Below are 23,601 nucleotides of genomic sequence, written 5' to 3' on the forward strand. Positions count from 1 at the left end.
GGGATGTATTTTTTTTGCTTTTGTTTTTGAAGTTTTAAATTGAAAATCTATAGGCTGATAAAAAACAAAGCTGCAGAACTTATCTGAATATAATCCATGCTAACCCATATCGTGTTTGATGGAGAAAATTGGAAAGAGTGACTACTTGACTGATATGTATTCTGGTCTTAAATCTTCACATGCTGTCAACAGTAAGTGATTACACTATCAAATTAGATAAAGCTACCTTTTATTTAATGGGATTTGAAAAATACAACTATATGAATTATAGTGTGCATTTAGTATTACGTTGAGTTTAATTACTATACACTGACGGTGTAAATATATTTCACACATGCATCCAAAATGTATTTTACACATGCATTGATGTGTTACCACATCAATTAATGAATATAACTACTCGTGTTTTCATATTCATTAATTGATGTGACAACATATCATTGGATGCATGTGTAAAATAATTTTACACCGACAGTGCACACTAATTAAATTCTAATCTATATTCTTCTCTAAGAGATGTGTAAAAAGTAATCCATTTTAACCGAAATGAACCTTTTAATGGTAGTAGACAATTTTAAATAATAATTTCAAATTTGATTATTATATTAGAATAGAGCGATGTCTAATACATATTTACTCTTAAAGAGAGGAAAATGCATGTTTTATTTTAACATAAAAACGAAGTATACGAAATTCAAACATCTTGTATGAGAAGAGGAGTATTATTCTCTCTCACACACACAAACACACACAAATTATATGAGTAATAAAAGTATTAAATTGGGAGCTTCTTCATTTAGTGTTTTAAATATTAAAAATCAAAAGTATTTAGCTAGATAATTTCTGGGAAACAAATGGGAGAGCAAAGTAAAGCAAATTTTGCAATGGAGCATTCAAGCATGCATTTTTGCCTTAATAGAAAATTCAGAACATATGTCATGAAGAAGAACAAGGTTTTGACGATTGGAGTTCTGAACATTTAACATGCACACAGACAGAGACACAGATGATTATATTGGTTAAAATTGTACAAACGTATATTGTCTCCCCCTAAATTTGCTGGAAGGTAAAAAGTGCATCAATCTAAATCCTCTAACACCAAAATTGGCTGATTTTACAATATCCAAAATATAGCATTATTTGTTCATAAATATAGCATCCTTGAAAAAACCACAAATACCAATATGAGGTCTACATGCATCATTCCCTTGATCACCTACACCCTTCAAATCTTGATACCATAAATCCCTTGCGCAGCCATAACAATTCCACTAAATTATCTCCATGATCTTCTCTCATGTAAAAGAAATCTAAACAAGATAAAAGAACAGAATCAATAACCCAAACAACATTACAACAACCAATGATCTTCCAATCACATGAAACATGGACACTCAATCACAACAACATCATAAAAAAGATTTCGTTGAATTAGAAGGAGAAGAAAACCGGCTGCTACAATCCGAAGAATGCGAGACAATACCATTGTCCACACCGTCATCCTCTCTGTCAACATCGTTGGACGATGGAAACAAAGAGGACTATGTGTATGCGGCAAAGGACAAGGTTCATATTTTTGACTTAGAGTCAAATGGCAACACCACCGGGTCAACAATTGTACCACCATTTTCATGGAAGAAGCTCTGGCTCTTCACGGGGCCAGGGCTTCTAATGAGCGTGGCATTTTTGGATCCAGGAAACATAGAAGGAGACTTGCAAGCCGGTGCGATTGCAGGGTACTCGTTGCTTTGGCTTTTAATGTCGTCCACCATTATGGGGCTCCTCATACAACTTTTATCAGCGCGGCTCGGGGTTGCCACGGGGCGCCACTTGGCGGAGCTTTGTAGGGAGGAATATTCCAATTGGGCTAGGCTACTTTTGTGGTTCTTAGCTGAGTTGGCTTTGATTGCTGCTGATATTCAAGAGGTTATTGGTAGTGCTATTGCTCTTAAGATTCTTAGCCATGGACTTCTTCCCATTTGGGCTGGTGTTATAATCACAGCCTTTGATTGGTAAGCTAAACATGTTTGTTTCTTGAGCAATACTACATTACATTTTTGCGAAACTTAGGGGTTAAAATGCATTTAAACCTTAATAATATTGGTGAAAATTGTACCAAAAAATAATAATAAAAGGATGGTCAAAATGAATGAATGAATGATATGGTTTGCCTGAGTTTGATATTGTTCTTTTTGTCTTTTGTTGAACAGTTTCTTCTTTCTATTTTTGGAGAATTATGGAGTTAGAAAGTTGGAAGGTGTTTTTGCTATTTTCATTGGAACTATGGGCCTTTCCTTTGCATGGATGTTCTTTGATACAAAGCCAAATGAAGAAGAACTTATTATGGGTACAAATTTATCACACTATATGTAGTTTGAGGCTCAAATGTATTTATAAATGTATTTCCATGAAGCGCACACACACCAGACACGATACATATAATAATTTTCAATAAAACATGTGGTGTTGTCGTGTTAATGTCGGATACCGACACATACCAGACACCAAACACGTCTCCAATATAAAGTGACGGTGCTACATTATTTCCAATACTAGCACATTTATTTAACATATTTAATACTTCCTTGTAGGTCTTTTGATCCCAAGAGTTAGCTCAAAAACACTTCGTCAAGCAGTGGAAATTGTAGGATGTGTGATAACCCCACATAATGTATTTCTCCATTCAGCATTAGTACAATCAAGAGACATTGACATCCGCAACAAAGGCCAAGTTCAAGAGGCTCTAAATTACTACTCAATTGAGTCCTCAATTGCACTTTTAATCACCTTAGTAATAAATCTATTTGTGATAACCGTTTTTGCTAGAGTATTCTATGATACTGAACAAGCCAAAGACATAGGATTAGTAAATGCAGGACAATATCTTGAAGAAAAATATGGTGGAGGATTTTTTCCAATTCTTTATATTTGGGGTATTGGTTTATTAGCAGCTGGTCAAAGTAGCACAATTACTGGTACCTATGCTGGGCAATTTATAACCGAAGGTTTTCTAAAATTGAATATAAAAAAATGGTTAAGGGCATTGATCACTAGAAGTTGTGCCATTGTTCCAACTATGATTGTAGCAATTGTTTTTAATACTTCAGAAGGTTCATTGGATACTTTGAATGAATGGCTTAATGTGCTTCAAGCAATACAAATTCCTTTTGCACTTATTCCTCTTCTTACTTTGGTGTCTAAAGAAGAGGTCATGGGGACATTCAGAATAGGGCCTATAGTAGAGGTAAGTTTTTCATCTCATATATAGTTAGTTTTTATTTGAAATTATTATACTTTAGTGTTTAAAAATATTTTCATGACTCAATATTTGATTCTATTTTCATACCAATTTTTTGAGTTCATGTTTTTCACAATTTACCTATTTCAGAGTCAATAAAGACCATGTATTGCTCTTTTATTAATTATAAGAGACAATTAGATTATTCTTTGACCTATATATAAGAAACTTAGCAATTTATTTATTTTTTGACAAAGAAGAATACCAAACTTAGTACATTTTTTTAAGTATATTAAATATTGAACTTTCTTTTATACTATCTCATATTTTACTGTGGGTATAATAAAAGTTAAAATTAGCTCACTTAAATGTGTTTCCTTAGTCTTTTAAATGTGCTTATTATTTTGCACTTTTAGTACTACTATTCCTAGAAGCACATGCTTTGAAATTAAATAATTTTCATAAAGTGCATTTTTCTCTTATTTTTCTTAGTGCATTTTTTTTTTCTTATTTTCCCTAAGTAGTAGTTGTTTAAAAATCAAAAGTAATTAAATAATCTTAGACAAAACTATGAGTTCTAAATGATCAAAATTATTCAAGAGTATGAGTATATTTAACTTAATAAATTCTATCATGCAGAGGGTGGCATGGACAATTGTGGTGCTTGTAATAATGCTTTATGGGTATATGTTATTAGATTTCTTCATCTCTGAAGTGAAGGGACTATTGTTTGGATTTTTAGTCTTCCTTGGTGCAGCAGCATGGATTTCATTTATTGCGTTTCTTCTAAAACATAGTGGTGCTATTTCTTCTATCTTGGTTAGATCCCCAAATTCTGAAGGCTTTTCTCTTGCAGGAGATTAAGCCACCAAATTCATATCTTTTTTTGGTGATGATAATGTGAATATATAGAAATGCTAGCTTTTGTTTTTTTCATTCTTAAACATATCATTTTTAAATAGTCATTTTATTAGTTTTGTAATTTTATTTACTTATCAATTTATCGGCACAAAACTTCTATTATTATTTAGCAGTGATTAATCTTTGTCGGAAAACCTACAGAGCATAAGAGATAGTTCCAACGAATGATTATTTTCTTCATATGCAAGAGTTAGAGCTCGAACTCCCGACCGCTTGTTTAAGAGACACAAATTTCTTACCATTTAAATCAATATATTGTCGGTGGATTTGTAATTTTTTTAAATACAAATGACTACTTTAAAAAAAAATGAAGTACTGAATTTTATATGCCCCTACCAAATCACAAGAATACTATATAAACTAGACCATTGACCCGTGCGTCGCACGGGTCATATTAACTTTAATATATATGAATAAAGTATATCATAAAAAAAGTTGATGTTAAATAAAAAGTATAATACAATTGTATTAATATTAAAATACGAAATTTTAAATTGTTAAATACCGTTCATACTTCAGTGCAACAATTCGGTCGCACACGATATCTTGCAAAATTTATGTATTAAGCAATATATTGTCTTAACAACGATTACAACATTACCTTAAAAAGTAAAGGGTACATAGACCCGTGCTCTACCCAAACTTTTCATTAGGCTTCCCTGAAAATTTGAGCAACAAACTTATTTAGTCTTTCATCGAAACAAACTAAGAAATAATATTATGTCTAGAAAAATAAAAGTTAAAAGAAGAATAAAATGTCATCTAAAGAAAAAACAATCAAAAGCGAAAGTCACCTAAATCACGTAAAAAATATAGAGAGCAAAACAGATCATCAAAATTGGAGTCATAGTCTTCTATCTTCGTTTTGTATAAATACCGGAGGTTAATTTTTTTTTTTTTGAATCTACTAATGTCAATTTGCACACAATTTTAAATTTTTTTTAACCTCGCACATGTACCTTTTATGAAGTCAATTATCATATACAAAAAAAAAAACATCAAAATGTTAAGAAACCTTCCAATTATATTAGAAAATAGAGAAGGTAAAAAACATCAAAATGTTAAGAAACCTTCCAATTATATTAGAAAATAGAGAAGGTGTGAACTATTGTCATTGCACCAATATCTGTTTATCTTCATTATTATTCTAAGCTTAAGTTGTAGAATATGAGTATGAGTATGAATAAAAAAAGGAATAATTATTGTTCAAATTGGATAGCCTACATATTTCCATAATAAGCATCAGGTAAGAAAAATAGAAAATCGAGCAAATGATTGTCAATATGACACAATGCTATAATCAAACATGTGACAACAAAGTAGCTAATCTCCATTACCCAACAACGAACGTTTTTAAGATAAAGTAACACCCAACAACTATAAAAATAGTTAGTAAAAACTTGTGCAACTTGAAATGAACTCCTGCCACTGCCAAATGGGGCTGGTTTTGTAGATTTTTTTTCTTTCTTTTCTATCTAATTATTTGTTAACCAAGCAATTTCATCACGTTTTGTTTCCCAATTACTTACTCCCTCCGTCCCTTAATGTAACCCCCCTTTGCATTTTTCACATTTCTTAAGAAAAGTTGTCAGTGTAATTAATGTGTCTGTTTTGTGTATTAATATTACCAAATTGTCCTTTGTTTGTATGTGTATTAAATTTGACTATTCATATTTCAAGACAAATTAGTAGTATTAATTAGGGGTATGTTTAGGAAAAAAGTAATAAATGCATCTAGTAATTTGAAAAGGGGGTTACATTTAGGGACAAAAATAAAATCAAATGGGTGGTTACATTAAGGGACGGAGGGAGTATTTCACATGGGAAATGTTAACTTGTGCCCTCAAGGCATAAGTTAATGATTCAAACAGGGAAATAATTTATTGAAATGTGTGTATTTAATTTAAGGGTTAATTATGTTTTTGGTCCCTACAAAATTGCGACCTTGTAAGTTTAGTCCTTACTTAATTTTAATAGCATTTTTAGTCCCTACAAAAAAAAAATCTGCACTCAATATTAGTCCTTACTCAATCCAAATTTGTTTAATTTATGCTTAAACTCTTAAATTTTTCAACAATTTTTTACAGGCGTGTTAAGAACGTTATTAAAAGGTCCTCCGAAAAAAATATCGCAAAAATTTGATTTCTACGTCCATATTTTTGTTACTTATATCTTAAACTTTTGTCGTTTTAAAAAATTCATATTTAATTTATTTCATGTTAAAAAATTATAGATTTTAGTAAATGAACCTTTCATAGTGTTCTAAACTTGTATAAAAAGAATCGTTAAAAAATTTAAGAGTTTAAAGATAATTAAACAAAATTTATTTTAGCAGGGACTAAAATTATAAGTAAATTTTTTTTTGTAGGGATTAAAAATGCTATTAAAATTAAGTAAGGACTAAAGTTACAAGGTCGCAATTTTGTAGGGACCAAAAACATAATTAACCCTTAATTTAATCTTTAACTTTTTAATCAATTAAATGCACAAACTTTTATAGAATATTTCTTTTTTAGATTTCTTAACATGTGCCCTAAGGGCACAAGTTAACACTACCCATTTCACATAGCCTCCAGATTTGATTACATTGCTGCAAAAGGACTATTAAAATAAGGGTCATGCTAACCGATGTCCTCTTAACCAGTGTTCCAGGGGCACTGGTTAACATTACCCTTAAAATAAAAAGTGTGCTTAGAGAATTGCACAGAGAAATGATACACAACCTTAACCTTTGCTCACATCTTTGCATCATATATTGCATGAAGAAAGTGTGGTTAGAGCAGCCTCGACACTGTTAATCTTTTGTTTGCCTGCAAAATTGTTTCACGACTCTTTTTTACAAACTTTGTTTCTGCAAATCACAATAAAAACAATGAATAAAAAGCACTAATTAATGGTTATTTGAAACAATTATGATATTGGTTTTGAATATGAAAAAAGCATTAAATGATGTGTCCTTAGCTTGCATAACACACTTTTAAGGATTGCTTAAGACATTAAGGGAGGTAGTTGGCAACTAAATTAAGGGTTATGAAAGGACATTTACATTTGGGAGAGAAATTTTAATTTGAAGCATTAAATGATGTGTCTTTAGCTTGCATAACACACTTTTAAGGATTGCTTAGGAGGGAAAAGCCAAAAGCTATTAGGGTTTAGCAAAAGCTTGACCTAATAAGCTTGATTTTGTGAAGTTCATATGAATTTTAATCAATAAAAAAAGGGTCATGTTAACTTGTGCCCTTAGGGCACATGTTAAGCAACCTAAATAGAGCAATTTTGCATTGGAAAACACAATATAACAACTTTTAAGAAGTTGAATGCACACCTTTTGATATGTGTATTTCTATAATGGGTATCTTAACATGTGCCTTGAGGGCACAAGTTAACATTAGCCATAAAAAAATGGGTTAAAAATGTGCTTCTAACGTTATTCTTAGATCAAAAGAGATATAAAATTAAACCTTTGATCAATTGTTGTTCAAAATTAAATATTGAGATGGTGCAAAATAGAAATAAAATAGTAGGTGAAGTTTATAAAAGTCTAGGGTGCACAGGTCCTCGCCCATGAGTATATTTGTCCTTGCCTAAAACTTAACATTTTTTTTTACTAAATAAACTTCAAAAATATCTTCACACACATAAAAGTTAAGATCCTGGTTTATTATTTACTCTATTTTGGCCAACACTAAACATGAAACAATACTTTCACCAAATTCTTGGTTTTCCGAAGAATAATAAAAGAACAAATAACTATAAGACTAGAAACCTACCCTCCGAAGAATAATAAAAGAACAAATAACTATAAAGGGTGCGCTTGATTTGCTAAAAAATGAAGGATAGGACATAACAACTTCAGTTGTCAAGTGTTTGATTTGTAAAACTGTTTCAGGTACATGACAAACTGGATGCAAGGGACATGACAAAAACTCATATTTTTGTCTTTCACTAAACCACAACACAACTTTTTGTCTTACGTACAAGTTGTCTAAAAATCCAAAATAGCATTTTTGTCCTGTGGAGGAAGAGGATGGAAAAGAACAAAAAAAAAAATGAAATAGATAAATGAAGCAACGTACTCCCATTACCATGAGAGTACAATCACAATTAGGGTACATGAGTCAATTTAATCGGGTCAAATTTTCTTGCATTTTTTCGACTATTTTACGAGGATTTTGTTAACAAGTGCACCTTTAAGAATTTTAAAATAAAAAATTATTTCATTAAAAAAATCAAATATTTCAATTTTCAAATTACATAAATTTTTATAAATAAAGATATTAAAGAGGTCGTTAGTATTTCCCAATTTATAAACCAGACAAGACTAGTTTTCTAACTATTTAATGAAGCGTAGAAGTGATAGATTTGGCTTCTGTGGTTAACTACTTGTGAACCACCAACCAACCTTGTACTTTAGGACAGGTAACCCAAACACCATAAATGAATTCCAACAGACACCATTTGCCACCACGAAATGCACTAATTAATAGTAGTAGTAGTACGTGTTTATTTTTGGTTTACATAATTATAATTTGAAATTTTTTAATTGAAATTAATAATTAAATTTCTAAATTTATCCATAGTTGATGATTAAATATTTGAACTAAAAAGTTTTTTTTTAAGAAATCAAAATGAAATATATTACTACCAGATGGTTATTCTTCTAGCACAAGTTGTGTCAGAAAAACGCCACAATATGAATAAGATACACCAAAGTGTCAAAGATTTTTTTGAAGGAACAAAGTGTCAAAGATGAAAATTATAATTAAAAGCCTTGAAATTGGATTTAAGCCACCAAAAGGAAAGAAGTTTAATCTTCTCCAGAAGCTGAATGAGAGAATTTTCTTTGCCTCTAAAAAGACGATCATTCTTTCCTTCTAGATTACCCAAATGTTTGCAAACCAAAGCATACTCATAAAAGACCGCCTAGATGTTGCATAACCTGAAGAAGTACAAAACTTAAGAAAATGATCCATAACATTAGAAGAATCAGCCGTGTAAATTTAATCGGGTCAAATTTTCTTGCATTTTTCGACTATTTTACAAGGATTTTGTTAACAAGTGCATCCAGAATACTCTTTAAGGATTTTAAAATAAAAAATTATTCCTTCAAAAAAAATAAAAAATTATCCCATAAAAAAATTAAATATTTCAATTTTTAATATATTATACAAATTTCTATAAATAAAAAATTATCGTTTAAAGACATTAAAGAGGTGTTAGTATTTCCCATTTTATAAACCAGACAAAGACTAGTTTTCTAACTATTAAATGAAGCGTAGAAGTGATAGATTTGGCTTCCGTCACCTAAAAATCAAAATCTCCGTCTAGACTTCAATTTTTGTCCTAAAATGAATGAATCTTTGAATTTTTGAAACAATATTTTTTCTTTCATTTGCGCTATCTAATTAATAATATATTCATAACTCTCAAGTTAATGTCTTCAATTTTACACAATTTTAATTTTAATTTTATATTCACTACATTCACTTTTAATTTTAATTTTAATTTTGTTTGTAAAGTTTAGTGCAATCTTAATTTTTAATTGGAAAATGTTAACCGTTGCTTCCAGGACACTGATTAAGGAATTAGAAAAGGAAATATTTTCTTGAAAATTGTGTATTCTATTTTTTAAAATTTAAAATTTTGCTCTTTTTAATATAAATCATGTCTTTTATTTCTACTTTTAGTTTCTTAACTGGTGCCCCGGGAGCACTGGTTATTAATTATATTATTTTTTTTGTTAATTATTGCGGATAAAAAAATATACAAAAATACGTAATAAATAATTAAAAATATTATAAGAGACATATAAATATTTCTACCGAAATAATAAAATTGTTTAATCTCAGGGACGCGTAAAAAGTCAAGCAACTAAAATGAATGGAATGTACTATGTATTAGTACTCCCTCCGTCTCATATGGGTTCCGCATTAAAATTGGACTTGGATTTTAGTCTAAGATGAATGAATCTTTGAATTAATCTCTTTCTAGACTTCAATTTTTGTACACCTAAAAATGGTTCAATCCGTCCCCGTGAGTTTAGCTCAGTTGGTAAGGACAATGCGTAATATATGTAAGGTCTGAGGTTCAAACCTCGGACACCAAAAAAAAAAAGGTTCCATCTAAAAAAACGTTCCACCTAAAAATTGAAGTCAACATATAGTTTACAAAAATGAATGAATCTCTATCTAGATTTCCATTTTTGTCCACCTAAAAATTAATCTCCATCTAGACTTCAATTTTTGTCCTAAAATGAATAAATCTTTGAATTTTTGAAACAATATTTTTTCTTGCATTTGCTCTCTCAAATTAATATATATTCATCACTCTCAAGTTAATGTCTTCAATTTTAAACAGTTTTTGTTCGTGTTAACTACCGTTTCTTAAGGGAAGGAGATCATGGCAATATGAAGTTCGACCGAAAGAAATAAGAGTCTAGACAAAAATTGTTCCACCTAAAAATTGAACTCAGATCTATGTAAAATGAGAAATTGTGGTGGGCCATGAAGGAGAGAAGGTATGGCAAACAAATCAGAACCCGCCTCAAAATTAACTGGGAAAAACCGATTTAACTAGATGCAGGTGCGGGGAAAACCCAAATTTTTACAACAGGCGAGTCGGGGGAAAGTGATACCCGACCCACCCTCACCCCCATTCGACCTTTTTACATCTACTATATTACCCTTATATTTACCAACTTCAGTACCCATTTACCCTTTAAATGTTACACTATTACCCTTTGATTTTTTTTATAAAATATATGTTGTGATTTGATTTTAGTTAAATGATACAATTTAATGATTGGTGTTGACTGTGTGAAGATATAAACTGAGGAGATTTGTAGACACACTTTATTTGAAAAATTTACTGTTTCTAGGTTTAGGGGTGGAAAACCCATCCTTGTTAGGGGGATGTCTAATAATCATCCTCGACAGGGTTTGGGGACGAGGGATGTTGGGGGGAGGGGTAAAAATATGCAGGGGTAGGGGATCGCATCGCCCTGCTTTGTTGCCATCCATAAGGTGAGCATCACTGATTAGATAATCAAGTTAGGCTAAGAACAATCATACAAGTGAGTTGAACACCATATCATCACTTAAAACCTCAAGACATTTCTCCCGCTCCCCATCAAGTTTAACTAGAGTTGGGACCGGGGGGGGGGGGGGGGGGGGGGGGGGGGGGGGGGGATCCTCACATTACGCTAAGAACAATCATACAACATCTCTCCTAACCCCTATCAACAACAGGGGCAGATCTCCTTAGGAATCCATGGGAGCCCCCAGATAGTCTATAAATACGAAATTAGGTGTGTTTTAACAGATGTTTTGCATGCGTCACTGTGGAAATCAAAGGCGTTTTGCTACATAAGGTCGTGGGTTCAACTAGTACAACCTCTTTTTTTTCGTATTTAAAATGTGTATGTTTATTTTTATTCACAAAAAATGGTTTCACCCAGACTTGAACCTGACCAAAGGGTATCATTTATGCAAACTGAACCACTGCACCATGTTATATATATTCTATGAATATTTGGCACCCCAACAAAATCAGCCAAGATCCGCTACTACCTATCAAGTTGAGTCAGAGCTCTAATATCATTGTTGGACCATGAGAGAGAGCCTCACTGAGTTAAATTATAACAACCACCTACCTAAATGTGTTGAACACCACATCATCATCCTAAACCTTAACACATTAAATTTCTCAATCATCTCACTTATATGTTGTTAAACCTCAACTATTCCAATCAATGTAAGACTTTAACCACTTGATATATCACAACAAAATGAATCACTCATCAAGAGATAAATGGAGTACTTGAGAAAAAAGGAGATCGATAAAATTTTTCTCTACACAAGAGGGGACCATAGAAGCCCCTTAATAGACCCTACAAATTTATTAGTGTTCAATTTTGTTACTAACATTTTGGTAGACATGCAATTAATGAAACAAACAATTTGTTGTGTCAAAAACTAAAAAAATTACTCTCTCCGTTTGAAAATAATAGTCGTTTAAGGCTTGTACACAATTTTCAAAAAAAAAAAAAAAGATTAATTGTGTTGATTTCAATGATAAAATTAGTATCATTTACTAAAATATCCTTATTGATTGTATTTAGTGTGAGTAGTTAAGTCAGATGAAATTCAATAAATAAATATATAATAGTTGAAGAAAATAAATATTGTATTGATATTCTAAAGTGACAATTATTTTAAGATATAGAAATTTTTTTAAAGAGACAATTATTTAGAAACAAGGGAGTAGTACCCTATATATACATGTAAGGGATGATGCTTTTACATGCATCCAAATACAATGAATACATCAAGTTCTAACCCTCCTCAAAGTGATTCACAAAAAACCATGAATCCTCTTGACCTTGAAGAATTCAAAAGACAAGGATACATGATGATTGATTTCCTTGCAGATTATTACAAAAACATTGAAAACTATCCAGTTTTAAGTAAAGTAGAACCTGGCTATCTTACAAAAATATTACCATCTTCAGCTCCATTTCAACCAGAGTCAATTGAATCAATACTTGAAGATGTTCAACAACATATAATCCCTGGTATCACACATTGGATGAGTCCAAATTATTATGCTTACTTTCCTAGTAGTGGTAGCATAGCAGGGTTTATAGGTGAAATGTTAAGCACTGGATTCAATGTTGTTGGATTCAATTGGTTATCATCACCAGCTGCAACTGAGCTTGAAACTATTGTTATGAATTGGCTTGGAAAAATGCTAAACTTACCCAAAAGTTTCATTTTTTCATCACATATTAAGGGTGGTGGTGGTGTATTGTTAGGTACAACTTGTGAGGCTATTTTGTGTACACTAGTTGCTGCAAGAGATAAAAAACTTTCTCAAATTGGAAAGGACAATATTGGAAAACTTGTTGTGTATTGTTCTGATCAAACACATAGTGCACTTCAAAAAGCAACTCAAATTGTTGGAATTCATTCAGAAAATTTTAGAGTCATAAAAACAAAAGGATCAAATTTATTTGCTTTGTCCCCCGAGTCTTTGCTTTCGACAATTCTTTTAGACGTTGAAAATGGTTTGATTCCTTGTTTTTTATGTGCTACTATTGGAACAACTTCAACAAATGCTGTTGATCCTATAAATTTGTTGTGTAATGTGGCAAAAGAATATGATATTTGGGTTCATGTCGATGCTGCTTATGCCGGTCCAGCTTGTATTTGTCCCGAATTTAGACATTACATTGATGGAATTGAAGAGGTAAATTCTTTTAGCTTTAATGCACATAAATGGTTTTTGACTAATTTAGCATGTTGTTGTCTTTGGGTGAAAGATCACAATGCTTTAACAACATCATTGTCAACAAATCCTGAATTCTTGAGGAACAAGAAATCTGATTCAAATGAAGTTATTGATTACAAAGATTGGCAAATACCTTTAAGTAGGAAGTTCAATGCACTCAAACTATGGATCGTTCTTCGAAGCTACGGTGTCGAAAATCTCAAGAATTTTTTGAGAAATCATGTGGAAATGGCAAAAATATTTGAAGGACTAGTGAGGAAAGATGAGAGGTTTGAAATTGTTGTGCCAAGTAAATTCTCTTTGGTTTGTTTTAGAATTTCTCCATTAGCAATTAGTATTGCTAATGGTAGTGAAGGTTACTTTGTTGGAAAAATGATGAATGATGCATATTTGGTGAATGAAGTGAATCGTAAATTGCTAGATTCAATTAATAGCTCTGGCAAGGCATACATGAGTCATGGTGAGGTTGAAGGATCTTTTGTTATTAGATGTGCTATTGGTGCTACCTTAACAGAAGAACATCATGTGACTATGACATGGAAATTGGTGCAACAACATGCAAGTTTTCTATTAGGTACCCCTCTCAACTAATGTATAATATAGTTGAGAGGGTTTCACCTCAGAATAATTATCAAAGATTGATGTTATGATATAGTATAAAATTCACAATCTACATTTTTGGGATAGTTTAATTTGTTATAGTCCCCCTTTAAAGGGTATCATCTCAGAATAATTATCAGAGATTGATGTCATAATATATAAAATTTAAAATCTACCTTTTTGTTATAGTTTAATTTGCATAGTTCCCTAGATCATTAATTTTGGGGGCATATCTCTCCAATTGGATCTATTAATGGCTTCAATTATTAGGTAACTTTCATCTATCATTGCATACACTAAGTGTATATGTGTGCGCGTGTACGCGCGAATGCCTGTTTGTTATGTATATTTCTATGATCATTATTACTTAAAGTAGCTATGAGTTGGGCACTGAGTTGACGTGTATCTAGTGGCTAGGGATGGCAAAGCGGGCCGGCCCGCCCCATTTAGGCCCGCCCCGTCTAAGCCCGTTAAAAACGAGACTAGACGAGCCGAGTCAAATTTTGTGACCGAGTCCAAAATCTCACCCCGCCCCGTTTAGTGGCGGACTTGCGAGTTGGCGGGCCGGCCCGGCAAAGAAAAAACTTTTTTTTTTTTTTATATTTTTACTATAACTTAATTGTTAAAAAAAACTATGTTGCTTTTATCATAAAAAAAATATAAAAGAATAGGTAGCAAGTAAATTCGTGAAAAACAAGATAATTGTCGAATTCAACATCATAACTAATAGCAAAATAAGGCAAATGCGCAACATAAAACAAATCATAAAATAAATCCAACAACCACATTATAGTATAAGTCTCAAAATAAATAAACTCAACAACCAAGATAAATCCAAAACTATAAAATAAGTCTCAAAATAAATCTAACAACCAAAATAAATCCAAAAGCATCAAATAAGACTCAAAATAACAAATTGAAACACGAGTTAAGCGGGCCACCCCGCCCCGCCCCGTGTCTGTCCCGTTTCCAACGAGTTAAGCGAGTCGGCCCTCCCCGCCTCGTGTCCGCCCCGTATTTTAACGAGACGAGATGAGCCAACTATAGAAAGCGAGTTCAAAACTTCGATTCAGCCCGCCAAAAATAGCGGGCCAAATGGACCGGCCCGACGGATTAGACCCATTTTGCCACCCCTACTAGTGGCGAAGCCACACACAAGGTTGTGGGGCTTCTGCCTGCACAAACATTTCCTTAACATCCCCCACTATACTTGTAATATACTCGTATTAGACTTTGCACACAAATCAAATATATGAATTAGAATATACCCGTATGAATTTTGCACACAATTTATTTACTTTATTTTGATTTCTCACCACACAAATAAAACATGTTACACTCTCTCTCCAAGGGCAATGGTTAAGCATCCAAAACAAGTAAATTTTCATGAAAAAGTTGTGTAATCATTACTTTATCAAAAGTAATATGTTATATTTCCAAGACAAAATTTTTATTTGTAGATTCCTTAACCATTGCCCTGAGTCCATTGGTTAGCAAAACCCTATATTTATTTTTTTTAAATTAAAATAACCAAATTTTATCACACCCCGCATCACTATCTATTAAAATGTCTCACATCGGTTGAGAGATGACATGAGTAAATGTTTATAAGTGGAGGCAATATTCACCCCACATGCCGTTTTTGTGAGATTTTATTTCTAAACTCACCTACAATCATCTCTTTCTCAATGAGAAAAATGAAAACTCTTGCTCCTTATTTCATGGAACCGTAAAATCAACCACAACAACTCTCCCTCCCAATAAATTTCGTGTAATGGTACCCCGCTGTTCAAATTTTTTGGCTCCGCTAATGCTACAGCGTATATCTACTATGTTAATTTCATCCATCATTATTTGAACTAAAAACGAGTTAGCGTGTGAGTTCGTGATTTACATATGACAAAATACGAATGCGCACACAAAGGAATTTGTAGGATGAGTCGATTCCTTGTTTCGTATGTGCAACTGTGACTGTGAGCGCCACCACCACAACAAATTGTTAGCCTATAAAGCCATTGTGTAAAGAGGCAAAGTGTAACACTCTTTTCATCTTTTGAGATGTTAGAGCATCCAAGTGGGAGAGTCTTAAACATTTAAGACCTGATACCTAATAGGTACCCCATTGTGAGAAAAAAAAAGTGAGGGTCTTAAAAGATGCAAGGTCTAAATTAAGACTTCATTCTTAAATGGGCCCACATCACTTTTTTATTAAAATAATAATTAAAAAGTGTATTAAAATAGATAATGTATTAAATAAATAATATTGGTGGGACCTAATTAGACCTTTTGTTAGAGGGTCTCCATTGAGTGGTTGAGTACCTATTAGGTACTATTATTAAAAAATTATTAAAAAGTGATGTGTCAATGTGAGACTCATTTAAGACCTCAAAGATGAGAGTCTCCATTGTGGATGCTCTTACTTTTTCACTTCATGGCCAATCTTGAACAAAAAAATTGGTGGCCATCAAGCTGTATGCCATTTATTTTTATTGGCAAATCAATCGTTTTAACCTAACTTACTATAATTAAATAACTTAAAAGAATATAATTACGAAAAAAAATTAAAGGTCAATTTATTATAATTAAATAACTTACGGAACCTCAAGTGTAATTTAGCTATCGATTTAAAATAGAGAGTGTTTTTTTTGAAAGAAAGTTCTTTATTTTTCTTTATGTAGAATTTGACAGAGAATTATGATATTTCTTCGTCCCTAATTATAAGCACCTTTTGAAGAAAAAATCTTACCCCTCTACAAATAACTATGTGCATTTATTTATTTTCTTTCAAAACATACCCCTGTTAATACTATTCAAATCTTTTTTTTTTTAAATGAAAAGTTATATTACACACATATAATGGGTATTTTAGAAAAACTAACATACACAATGGACAAATAAAATCCACTATTCATCTTTCTTATTATTTTTGATAAAAGGTAAGAGAGACTTTTGTTTAGAGGAAGTATAAGAGTTTTATAATTAGGGACGGAATAGTATTTATTTTTGTTTTTTAGAGGGTGACGGATGAGTATTTTTGAGTATTTTATATTTTCCACTTCCATTCGCCTTTCATATTCTTTGAAAGATAAGTGTCATGGACACTCTATTTCTAACACCCTCTAACACTAATTTTATTTATTGGATGAAATCTATGTCGATCGCACACTTTAGAAATGGATCCCACATAAAATGATGAGAACCATATAAGTTTCATTCATTAAAAAAGTGAGTGTTAGAAAAAGAGTGTTCATATCAGTTATCTTCTCTGAAAATATGACAATTGGTTCAAATTAAAAGCCAATTAACTTATATAGCTCGAGGCAACTATACAAGAAATCATAGAACTATGGAGATGTACGTCACTTTATTTGTAATATTTACTAAGCAATCACATATAAGGATTGAAAACCTTTATTTCTATAACATTTTATTCATTGCATTTGGAATAATAAACATGCCCGTGGTTTCTAGGATTCCTCAAACATTCCTAGACGATGATAAAAGGAATTTTTTTAACAAGTCAAACTTGCCCACCAAAACTAACATCGACGAGAATTGAATTTGAGATGAGGACACTTCAAGATCTTAAGCCACCGCCACTATGCCAACCCAAGTGGGTTAACAACAAAATGAAAATTGACATACTAACGAGGAAGAAATTCGGTTATAGACAAGTCATTGAACGTCAAAGGTGTGCAAGTATTGATAGACCGACTAGAACTTGAATCTTGTGGAATCCCTTTTGTATCCATTTGACCATGGAACAAAAATGCAGGTTCTTGAGGAGTTGGCAATTCATTGAAGTCATTGTTAAGATATGAAACAATTGTTACCATTGTTGGTCTATCATCAGGGAACTGTTGAACACATAATAAACCAATCTGAATGCATTTGATGACCTCATATTCAGAATAAGTTCCTTTAATATTTGGGTCCAATATACTTAATGTTATTTGATCACTCCATTGTCTCCAAACCTGTAACAAATGGATAAATCAATATACAATTTGTTACCACATTGCATTTGAATCAATCTAAGTAAACATTGGATGTATATTGATTTTGTACATTAATGGAAAGAAATAAAAATTGGATACACACACTTACATTACTTAGGAGGCTATCACCAACATATGATTCATAAGACCTTATGTTCTTCTTTCCAGTAATAATTTCTAAAATCATGACTCCAAAACTATAAACATCAGATTTCTCCGAAAATTGTCCTAGCATTGCATATTCTGGAGATATATAACCTCTACAAAATAAATTTAAAAAAAAAAATCAGCATGAGATTATCTTTTATGAAAGGGAAACATGAGATATTGATGATAATTTAACACTTACAATGTTCCGACGATCCTATTTGTGCTTCCTTTGTCTTGGTTTAAATCAACAATTCTAGCAAGACCAAAATCTGATATTTTTGGAATCATATTTTCATCTAATAAAATGTTACTAGGTTTGAGGTCACGATGAATAACTTTGAGTCGAGAATGTTCATGTAAATAGATAATTCCTTGAGCAATTCCTCTTATAATATTGTAACGTTCAAACCAACTTAAGAACTTTGTTCGTTGAAAGTCTGCAAAATATTCAAGTGATGAGAAATGTAAGAATGAAGCATGTTATCTAATCAATCAATTGAATTCCACTAACCAAATAAAAAATGATCAAGACTCTTATTCGGCACATATTCATATATAAGTATTTTCTCTTCTTCTTCGAGGCAAAAACCGATGAATGTGACTAGATTTCTATGTTGAAGCTTGGCGATCAACAAAACTTCATTCTTGAACTCATTTACACCTTGAGTAGAGCTTCTTGAAAGTCTTTTTACTGCTATTTGTCGTCCATCCAAAAGAATGCCCTAAAAATATTGCTCATTTTATTATTTATGGAAAAATTGAGAGCTAAAAAATAAATTTCACCACATTTAACCCACCTTGTAAACTTCTCCAAATCCACCTTTGCCTATGAAATTTTTATTTGAAAAGTTGTTGGTTGCTGCCTCAATTACATCCCAGTCAAATTGCAATGGCTCTAAAGTTGCACCTTCATGACCAACTAGATAAAAATGATTAAATTGTTAAATCAAAGGTTTCAAACTTTAAGCTTTAAAATAAAGCAAGGGTTTGATATATTCTTTTTCATGTTTGTAACTTACAATTTTCTCTGAGAATAGCCCTAAAACTCTTTCTTGCTTTTCTCTTTAGCAAATAGCAGCCAACAAAGAAGAGTATCACTAAAACAATTGTGAGCACAACAATCAAGGTAATTGTTTGTGGCAAGTTTCTTCTTTTTTCTGCATACAAAAAATTAACACATCTCATTCAAATGGAGTAGTAATAAATCAATTATTTTGGGCTAATTTTTTGTTTGTTTGGAAATAGTTCAATTTAGTAAATAAATACTAGAATGAGAGGTCAACCTGATGGAGAATGACTAATGATACCTTGGTCAATTTCTTTGTAAAATTGGAACAATTCAAACCTCATATTGCAGCTAGGGTATAAAACTCTTCCACCTACACTTCCCAAATAAGACCAAGGAATTGCATTTCCAATAATATCACTCAAACAAGCCTTGCAATCATCACTAGACAAATCTTGTGTACACTGACCAAGTGTATAAAGTGTTTGTAAATCATTCAATTTCAATGATTTTGTTCCATATCTCTCATCACTATCCCCAGCCACAATTGCCACTTTTGATAAGGCATTTGATATCACAAAATTATACAAGTTTCTCTCCTTCTTGGGACTTGAATCACTAGTAACATTCATTTCATAATACACATGACTTTTGTCCACTAAAGAGAAGAAATTCCAAAAGGAATATCTAATCATGCATTGATTAAACCATATTACACCCTCTTGAAAAATGTTACACTTTTGGGTTATTTGATGTGTTGCATTTTGCACACATTGTTCACATAAATAAAAGGGAACATCACCACGACACATGAATAGTCCAAATATCGTATCATCAACATGATCTTTATGAAATAAGCTTTTAGTGGCATTAGAAGACAAGTAAGAAAAAAGGGTTGTTAGGTGAACTTTGAAAGTGTTGTTAAAAGTGAAGGTTTTGTTATTACTTGAACAATTATGTGAAAGGTAAAAAGGGTGTTCTGAATTTTTTGTTTGTGGAAGTAGAATTTGTTTTGAGGTAGTATCTATTGATGAACCAATAGTAGGGGATAGATAAAAAGGGTAAAATTCATACCTAATATTACAACTTGGATTTAGAACTCTCCCTCCAACTCTTCCTTCACAACACAATGGAAGTTTCTCTATCAATCCACTTAGACAAGTTCTACAATCATGTGGTGACAAATTTGGTGTGCATTGAGCTAAACAATAAAGGGTCTGAAATTTTGATATATTTATTTCATTTGATGCATATTTTTTGTCACCAAAAGCTGCTTCATTTGAAGTTTTGTTCATTGTAGAAAACAATAAACTCATGAAATTTTTTGTGTTTGAGACTTTATCTGTGTTCAATAAGTAAAAACTAGTTGATGTTGTTGCCAAGGTTGTGGAATACCAAACCATACATTCATCATACCAAACAACACCTTCTTTTGACAAAGAACATTCTATGGAAAGTCTTTGTGTTGCATTTACTATACATTGTTGACAAAGTTGAGAGGGAACATCACCCCTACATAAGAACATACCATAGATTGTGTCAGAAGGGTTGTTTCCAAGGAATGTTGTGTTGTAAAATTGTGTGTTGGTTGTAGCATTGGATGATAAGGAAGAGAGGAGGGTGGTGAGGTCAAATTGAAAGGAAGTATTAGATGCTGTTCTATTGCTTGAGCAATATTGGTATAGGTAAAAAGGGTCATCCCATGAATTAGTAGATGTGAAATTGAGCAAGATGACAAGGGTGAAGAAGCAATGAATGTTGTAGAAATTAGCCATGGATCATGGATGTGTTGAATTTTGAGAGCACTCACTACTATATTTATATATGTATAACCATAACCTAGTACACAATACTTTTTGATAATCTAAATAGGGTCCTTTCATGGTACCAACACTTAAAAAATAGGGATTGGTCTCGGTATTTAAAAAGAAACGGAAAAATACCTTAATTTTTTTAGGGTCATGCTAATGAGTGCTCCTAGAACACTTGTTAAGAAAACTAATATTTTAACTTTTAACTTTTAAAAAAGTAGTAAGTTTGCATTGAATTTAACAATATTTTAACTTTTAAAAAAGTTAAAATTCATCACTTTTCATCATTTCTCAATGCAATATTTCTAACTTTATCCTCTTCACCAATGTCATAAGGGCATTCTTTAACATTTTTTTTTATTTGAAAGCTGAGAATCAACTAAAATAATGTTAAACCGGTAAAACAATGCTAAAATAACACTAACTACCTTTTATAGCGTTTTAAATCACTTTTAAATATATATTTTTCAATTTGTCATGGTGATCCATATGCTAAATAAAAAAATTGTGATATGAAGTAAAAAATTATAGTCAATTTCTAATCAATTTCTAAGTAATTTATATGTATTTAGTTACCTAACTACTTTTGTTAATATCGGCGATTCTTGTTAGAATGTCTTATAAAAAAGAGAAGTATTATTATTATTATTTTTACTGGTCCCAACTTTATTAGTTAACTTGTGTGATATCTACGAAATTGGCTTATATTGCAGTAGATAGTGGAAATCTTTATAGGAGTGTGAGTTCTCTATATGAAAGGATTGAATAAAGAAGAAGCACGATCACCGTCAATTTTCGAGAAGGAATGTATCTGAAAATTGGTGCATTCCATCTTCAAGCTCCTCGATCTGGATTATACAGCCAAGTTCCAAGATTGATGAATCTTTTGAAGATCTATAAACTTGTCAGCTTGCTACTAGTTAGTATACATAGGTGTGATCAATTGCTCTATTTTAGTGACATTGAGAGGATACAATGATGTCCCAGTCGAAGAGCAACACTTTTATGGATCTCAAATATTCCCTCTTTTTATTTGTTTATATGTCTTTTAAAGTTATTCATCATATCAAAAACATCAATAAGTTGTTCCTCCTTTGCAAAAAAATCATGACTATTAAAAAAAAATTGTTGAAGTAATAAATTTGTCAAAATTATAGTGACTCTTACCAAATTGTCATTTGTGTATGGATACATTTAATATTAACTTTTCATATTTTAAGATACATTGATAGTATATATTAATAAGGGTGTATTTGGAAACCTTTTTTTTTTTTTTTTGCCAGGGTATTTGGAAACCATTCTATTTGGGGATGAGTGAAAAGTGAAAACTTAACTTACTAAGTAATAATTCAAATCGTGAGATATCATTGTTTGAAACCATGACATTTTTGGAATAATGAATATTTTTAAAACGGCGGGGATTGTGAGAGGAATTTCCAAAATATAAATTGGGAGAGTTACAATGCTTAAATAGAGACATTTTACCAAAACTGTGCAATAATTTATTTAGAAAGTTGCAATGGTTGATTTAGTGGTCGAAAGGTTACATCTGTTTGGATAGAGTTCAAATCCTCTTCATTTCCTTGAATAAAAGACAATTTCCATTACTATAGTTTTGTGGTAAATATATGATATAAATGTACATTTTTTTAGAATATGTGATATTAATTAGATATTTATACAACAAAACTATAGTAATTGAGATTGCCATTTATTGTAGGAAATGAAGAGGATCTATACTCGTTTGGATAAAGGGTGTGGACGTGTGTGAAAGGTTGTGTCTGATGGGATTCAAACCCATGACACTGGTTCACGTGGATGGGTGCTTCCTTTCGCTATTGTGCCAACTATTGAATCATATGATTGCAAAAACACTTTCAAAGAGTTGTATCTCTTCGTTAAATTACATAAATTTTTCTATAAATAGAGACACTTATAAATTCTCTATGAATAGAGGCAGAAAAATATACAAAAAAATCACATTCTTGTAAGTGAAATTATGTCGAAAGTAATACTAAATAATTTCTTCTTTTCTCTAGTACACAAGAGTAATTGAGGGAACTTTATTATGTAAACTATCGTTGATCGATACGTTTGATGTGAATGTGCAACTCAAGCCAAAAAAAATTAGAGTACCCTGAAGGAGATTCACCAGTAGAACCTTTTGCATATGGTTGACATAACTAATGGAGGCGAATCAAACCTAATGCTTAGTGTGTTCATACTTGCTTTGAAATTTATGTGCACACTTTACATGTTCAAGTTTTGTAGCTGTTCCCCCAAAAGGTTTTAATAATGACAATAAGTTGCAAGAAGATAATCAAAGAAATAAATAATGATGTGAAGTGTGAACAACACTAGTCAGACTAAAACTATCCTAATAAAGAAATCAATCAAAACCTATGCTAAGATAGAGACGAGAACTGCATTGTATATTCATAATTGACTATGGATCCTCTCCATTTGACAAAAATAAATGGATAATGCAATTTAGAGAAAGATAGACACATAAAATTGATAGTGGGTCATACCATTAAGTGAGTCCCACATTAATTGTTTTAATTTTTTTTAGATTTTTTTGTCTTTATC

At 31.7% G+C, this 23,601-nt stretch overlaps 3 protein-coding genes across 3 annotated transcripts; 2 read left to right on the forward strand and 1 right to left on the reverse strand.

The window, feature by feature from the left end:
• The first annotated feature begins 1,083 nt into the window (after positions 1–1,083).
• On the forward strand, positions 1,084–4,203 carry LOC146897591 (metal transporter Nramp2-like). The gene is made up of 4 exons (XM_085735548.1): positions 1,084–2,012; positions 2,211–2,347; positions 2,592–3,244; positions 3,878–4,203. The coding sequence occupies exons 1-4, from the start codon at positions 1,387–1,389 to the stop codon at positions 4,100–4,102; spliced, it is 1,641 nt and encodes a 546-aa protein (XP_085591674.1). The 5' UTR covers positions 1,084–1,386; the 3' UTR covers positions 4,103–4,203.
• Positions 4,204–12,460: 8,257 nt separating this feature from the next.
• Positions 12,461–14,235, forward strand: LOC146897592 (tyrosine decarboxylase 1-like). Its single transcript, XM_085735127.1, has one exon. It carries the CDS (start codon positions 12,461–12,463, stop codon positions 14,036–14,038), a length of 1,578 nt encoding a protein of 525 aa, XP_085591253.1. The 3' UTR covers positions 14,039–14,235.
• Positions 14,236–17,388: 3,153 nt separating this feature from the next.
• Positions 17,389–20,992, reverse strand: LOC146897593 (cysteine-rich receptor-like protein kinase 8). Its single transcript, XM_085738945.1, has 7 exons — positions 19,479–20,992; positions 19,215–19,352; positions 18,993–19,114; positions 18,707–18,917; positions 18,395–18,632; positions 18,155–18,305; positions 17,389–18,024 (listed from the first exon to the last, which is right to left on the reverse strand). The coding sequence occupies exons 1-7, from the start codon at positions 20,974–20,976 to the stop codon at positions 17,692–17,694; spliced, it is 2,691 nt and encodes an 896-aa protein (XP_085595071.1). The 5' UTR covers positions 20,977–20,992; the 3' UTR covers positions 17,389–17,691.
• Between the last annotated feature and the right edge of the window lie 2,609 nt (positions 20,993–23,601).

Source organism: Medicago sativa, chromosome 8, assembly GCF_051527215.1.
Source record: "Medicago sativa cultivar Bolivia chromosome 8, Bolivia_mono, whole genome shotgun sequence".
In the NCBI taxonomy this organism is placed as follows: Eukaryota; Viridiplantae; Streptophyta; class Magnoliopsida; order Fabales; family Fabaceae; genus Medicago; species Medicago sativa.